A 5,656-nucleotide genomic window follows, 5' to 3' on the forward strand; every position below is an offset into this window, starting at 1 on the left:
TGGAGGGGAAGGGAAAAAACAAATTGTTAAAACAGGGATACAGGAGGACCCATTGCAACAATGAGATGCACAAGTCGTTATGTTGAAAAATGAACTTTACAACTTTTGGTTGTCCCTACGAAGGGACGGGGAAGGGGAAACAAAGCAGGAGGTTACAATGCTTGATAAGAAATGTGCTCATTATCTTACCCCCCATGTAATTGTAACCCCTCTGTACAGTATTTTCACAATAAAAATATATTTTAAAAAAAATCCAGCTGGGTGTTAATGGCTTGACCTGAAATCCTAGATATTTAAAGAGGGTGAAATCCAGAGAACTGTGATTCAAGGCCAGCTCAGACCAAAAATAACCATGACACTCCATCTCCAAAATAACCAGCCAAGGCTAGGCTGGAGGTGTGGCACATGTGGTAAAGCATCAGCTGACCAAGTTCAAAGCAAGACTCTGAATTCAAACCCTAATGCTAGGGTTGGGAGGGGGAGAAATAAACCTCTAGGAAAAAAACTTTATTCACCTACATATTCCACACCAACACTTATTCCACCGTACAAAAAGCCCAAAACAGGGCTGGGAAGGTGGCTCAGTGGTAGAGCGCTTGCCTTGCATGCCTGAGGCCCAGGGTTCGATTCCTCATAAGCAAAAAGAAAAAGCTGGAAGTGGCACTGTGGCTCAATTGGTAGAGCACTAGCCTTGAGCTGAAGAGCTGAGGGACAATGCCCAGGCCCAGAGTTTAGGCCACATGACTGGATCCAAAAAAAAAAAAAAAAAAGCCCAAAGCATATCTTACTTTCACCAGAACGTAGTCCCCAGGCTGGGCTCTGCCTGTGAGCTCAGGATTAGTGACATCTTCCATCTCTACATCAGGGAAGACCACCTTAAGGTTCCCATCATTCCGGCCACACAACTCAGTGGAAGAGCGCTTGCTCAGCTGCAGAAAAGAAAAACAAGAGTTTATAAATAGTCCTAAGTTCTAGGAGAGTCCCAGTATCAGCACATACATGTGCACATACATATATACAACACACAATTCAATTGCACTTCTATACAATAGCAATTAAATACATCAGTATGGATAAAACAAAACATATGTAGGGAGCCGGGCACCAGTGGCTCATGCCTGAATCCTAGCTACTTAGGGGGCTGAAATCTGAGGATCATGCTTCAAAGCTGGCCTGTGCAGGAAAGTCCATGAGACTCTTATCTCCAATTAACCACCAGAAAACCAGAAAGTAGCACTATAGCTCAAGTGGTAAAGCGTTCACTTTGAGCTGAAGAGCCAGGGACAGCACCCAGAGTTCAAGCCCCAGGACTGACAAAAAAAAAAATAGATAGATAGATAGATAGATATAACTTGGATGGGTACCAGTGACTCACACCTATAATCCTAGCAACTTCAGTGGGATGAGATCTGAGTATATGGTTCAAAAGCAGTAGGAGCAGGAAAAGTCTGTGAGACTCTTATCTCCAATTAACACCAAAAAAGCCAGAAGTGAAGCTGTGGCTCAAGTGGTGGAACATTAGCTTTGTGCACAAAAACTCAGACCCTGAGTTCAAGCCCCAGGACCCACACCAAAAAAATAAATAAGCCAGATGCCAGTGGCTCATGCTACCCAGAAGGCTGAGATCTAAGGATTGCAGTTCAAAGCCAGCCCAGGCAGAAAAGTCTGTGAGACTCTTATCTCCAATAAACCACCAGAAAACTGGAAATGATGCTATGGCTCAAAGTGGCAGAATTCTAGGCTTGAGGAAAAAAGCTAAGGGACAGTGCCCAGGCTCCAAATTCAAGCCCCATGACAAAAAAACAAAAACAAAAAAACTATCTAAATGAAGGAGAGACACACTGTGTTGTTTGTTTTTTTTTGTTATTTGCTGGTCATGGGCCTGAACTCTGGGCCTAGGCATTGTGCCTCAACTCTTCAGCTCAAGGCTAGAGCTCTACTACTTGAACCACAGAGCCACTTCCAGCTTTTTCTTTCTTTCTTTTTTTGGTCCAGTCATGGGGCCTGAACTCTGGGCCTGGGCACTGTCCCTCAGCTCTTCAGCTCAAGGTGCGTGCTCTACCACTTGAGCCACAGCACCACTTCTGGCTTTTTTTTTCTTTTTGGCTTATGTGGTGCTGAGGAAACGAACCCAGGGCCTCATGCATGCAAAGCAAGCACTCTACCATTGAGCCACCTTCCCACCCCCTGACATACTGTGTTGTGAAAACAAAAACAAAATATATGCATATCCAGGTGGCCTCACCCCCTCCACCAGCACCAGCTGAGTACAACCCACAAAAGTCTTATTGGTTTTTGAAGCTTCTTCTCGGAAGACATTAATAAGTTCTTCCAAACGCCTTAATTTTACTTCTTCTGGAACGTCATCTTTTAGTCTGTGGTAAGCCCGAGTCTTCTATTAATTGAAAAAGAGAAAATGAAGGTCATTAAGGACTTGGAGAATCCATTCATAGTCCTCTGAATAGGAATATGTCCAGTCTATCTGCAAGTTACAGACATATGTGCACCCAAGTGTGAACCTAGAGGTTTATTTCTCTGTTCTGGGAGCATTCTATAAGAAAAAGGTAACTAGTAGAATCTGTTTTGCAGGAGTCAAATTCCAAACTTATCTCATTATAATCACTTAAAGTTGCTCTTGAGAAACATCTTAGGGTTATTAAAGGACATACACTACATGATTTGTATACAAGCTTATCACCAACACTTCTAAGCAGCCTAAATGCTTACCAAGAGGTAACTAGTAAATTATGATATATCTACACAATGGAGTATTATAAAAATGTCAAAAAGGGTTGGGAAGGTGGCTCAGTGGTAGAGTGCTTGCCTCGCATGCCTGAGGCCCTGGGCTCGATTCCTCAGTACCACATAAGCAAAAAGAAAAAAGCCGGAAGTGGCACTATGGCTCAAGTGGTAGAGTGCTAGCCTTGAGCTGAAGAGCTGAGGGACAGTGCCCAGGCCCAGAGTTTAGGCCACACGACTGGATCCAAAAAAAAATGTCAAGAAGAATGATAGTTCTAACTGGGTTTCCTAACTACTCAGGAGGCTAAGATCTGAGTATCTTAGCTTAAAGCCAGTCTAGGCAGAAAAGTCCAAGAAACTTTATTTTCAATTAGTCAGCATAAAAACTGTACTGGAGCATAAAAACTGTACCACTCAAGTGGTAGAATATCAGTTATGGAAAAGCCAAGTGAGAGCATGAGGCCCTGAGTTCAAGCCCTGGCACCAGCATACACATACATACACACACAGAGAAAAGAATGCTAGCTCTAAAGCTAAAGCTAGTCATGGTGCGCATATAACTATAACTCCAGCACTTAAGATGCTGTAACAAGAAGATGTTGAGTTAGAGATCAGCCTGGCCTACATAGTGAGACTTATCTCGAACAAAAGAAAAGAAAAGCTAAGTGTAATATATAGTAGACAAGAGTTTAACAGAAGGAAGATGCCAGTGGCTAATGTCTATAACACTAGCTACTCAGGAGGCTGAGATCTGAGGACTGTAGTTCAAAGCCAGTCCAGGCAAGACTCTAGTCTGTGAGACTCTTATCTCCAATAAACTATTCAGAAAAAGCTGGAAGTGGCACTGTCGAGCACTAGCCAAGAGAGTTTAACAGAAAAAAGAAAAAGGAATGTCCCCTCAGCCCAACCCAAGTTGATGAGAATACCTGGCAGCCCTCCATCCCAGGCTCACCTGTCTCATGCTATAGGCAAAGAGAAAGCCCACATTGTACTGAACATCCCGAAGCAGAGACACTGTCTGCAGGTGATCTTCCTCTGTCTCCCCACAAAAGCCAGCAATGAAGTCGCTGCTGAGGCTCACGCCTGTCATACACAACAAAGGGTAAAGGACAGTAGCTTTCCTTGTAGAAGTGCTGAGGGTAATTATGAACTACAGGGAGCCAGCCTACTAGACAGAAAAGTCTGTTAAACTTATCTCCAGCTAACCAACAAAAAGCCAGAAGTGGAGTATGGCTGTAGTGGTAGAGTATCAGCTTTAAGCAAAAAAGCTAATGATTGGTTAATTGGTGGCCATGCCCTGCTGGAGGCTCTTCTACTGGATCCCTTCTACCTCGGAACCCTGAATCAGCAAATTCCCTTCTGATCAGACCCCTCCCACCTCAGAGCTCAGTATTTCTTAATGTACCTGGAATAATGTCTCTGATATGGTGAACAAGCTCCAAATAAGCTTCTCTTGAATATCTGAAACAAAGAACAGAATGAAAACACTTAGACATACCAATCTTCAGACAAATACTATAAAGACACCACACATGTAATCACTTCTCTTCCACCCAGCACAACATAGGAACATGTTAAAGTAGTTAAAGAGCCCTTCCAGCCAGTTACTATCTAATCCAGAGCATTACTTTGAGTAGTTGCCTTATTATTTTCTAAACTAAGACAAATTAAGAATTTTTTAAATGACTCTCTAAAACTCTGCCACTTTAGAAATCAAGACCAAGTAGTGGTGCTATAATATCTACCTTGGGTCATATCACTCCTTTCCTCAGCAAATATTTACAGTCCTCAAAGTAAGGAAATCCACTACATACTCAAGATCTGAGAGATTTTACTATTCTTCAAAGTTCAAGGATTAAAATTTCAGAGTATGCCACAGAGTGGCATGAAAGTGGCCCATCCTTCCTGTTTATGAGCAAGTTAGAATGCCATACGTTTAATCACATGATAAATATTTACTGAGCACAAACTATGTACTATATGTACTATGTATTATGTTACATTCTATATTTTTTTTTTTTTTTGCTAGTACTGAGACTTAAACTCAGGCCCTGAGTGATGTCCCTTAGCTTTTTCACTCAAGACTGGTGCTCTACCATGTGAGCCATAGCTCCACTTCTGGCTTTCTGATGGTTAATGGAGCCTTTTCTAAGTCTCATAGACTTTCCTTCCCTGGCTTGCTTTGAACCTCAATTCTCAGATCTCAGCCTCCTGAGTATCTAGGATTATAGGCATGAGCCACAAGTACCCAGCTCTATGCTAGGTTCTTAGCTACATAGACACTGTTTGGCCATTAAAGAAATATGAAAAGATGTGAACAGTCTCTTCCTCAAATAAGTCTCACCCTCTCCGCATGGCGGCCAGCACACGGCTGCTTCCACTCTGGGCTGGTAGGTGAATCTGCTTACAAATATTGTCTCTCTCACGGATCAGCTGCAGAACCTGATTAAACACAACACACTCCTAGTCAACCAGTTCTCACCACAGCATCCTGCAGAAAGAAATATCATAATTATTTCCGCCCCCATCCCCAACGAGGTCAGTCTTCAAGTAATTACAAGGAGAGTCCAATCAAATTGATTACATGGTGTACAGGTGTACTCTCAACATGTGAGAGATGGAGGCAGAAGTGGGCTATATACCAAGATTCTGTCTTTAAAAGATACAGAAAGAGAAGGGAAGAAGGAACAGGAGAAGGAAAGAAGTAGAGAGTCGACAAATGGTAGAGCACTTGCCTTGAGCTGAAGAGCTGAGGGACAGCACCCAGGCCCAGAGTTCAAGGGCCCCCCCCCCCAAAAAAAAAAACTACAGCCAAAAGAGGCTGGGAAGGTGGCTCAGTGGTAGAGCACTTGCCTTGCATGCATGAGGCCCTGGGTTCGATTCCTCAGCACCACATAAGCAGAAAAAATAAAAAAGC

At 43.0% G+C, this 5,656-nt stretch overlaps 1 protein-coding gene across 3 annotated transcripts in view; it reads right to left on the minus strand.

The window, feature by feature from the left end:
• The window catches only part of Cdk5rap1 (CDK5 regulatory subunit associated protein 1), a 25,963-nt gene that overhangs the window by 4,034 nt on the left and 16,273 nt on the right, over window positions 1-5,656 (minus strand). For 2 of the 3 annotated variants that reach the window (XM_013011101.1, XM_013011102.1), the window contains exons 9-13: window positions 5,084-5,181; window positions 4,145-4,200; window positions 3,692-3,822; window positions 2,246-2,395; window positions 789-929 (exon numbers count right to left, since the gene is read on the minus strand). In XM_013011101.1, the coding sequence (XP_012866555.1) occupies window positions 789-929; window positions 2,246-2,395; window positions 3,692-3,822; window positions 4,145-4,200; window positions 5,084-5,181 (576 nt within the window). The remainder of the gene's footprint in view (window positions 1-788; window positions 930-2,245; window positions 2,396-3,691; window positions 3,823-4,144; window positions 4,201-5,083; window positions 5,182-5,656) is intronic. The other variant, XM_013011103.1, reaches the window with a different exon arrangement.

The sequence above is a fragment of the Dipodomys ordii genome, unplaced genomic scaffold (assembly GCF_000151885.1).
Source record: "Dipodomys ordii isolate 6190 unplaced genomic scaffold, Dord_2.0 Scaffold13, whole genome shotgun sequence".
NCBI classification, from domain to species: Eukaryota; Metazoa; Chordata; class Mammalia; order Rodentia; family Heteromyidae; genus Dipodomys; species Dipodomys ordii.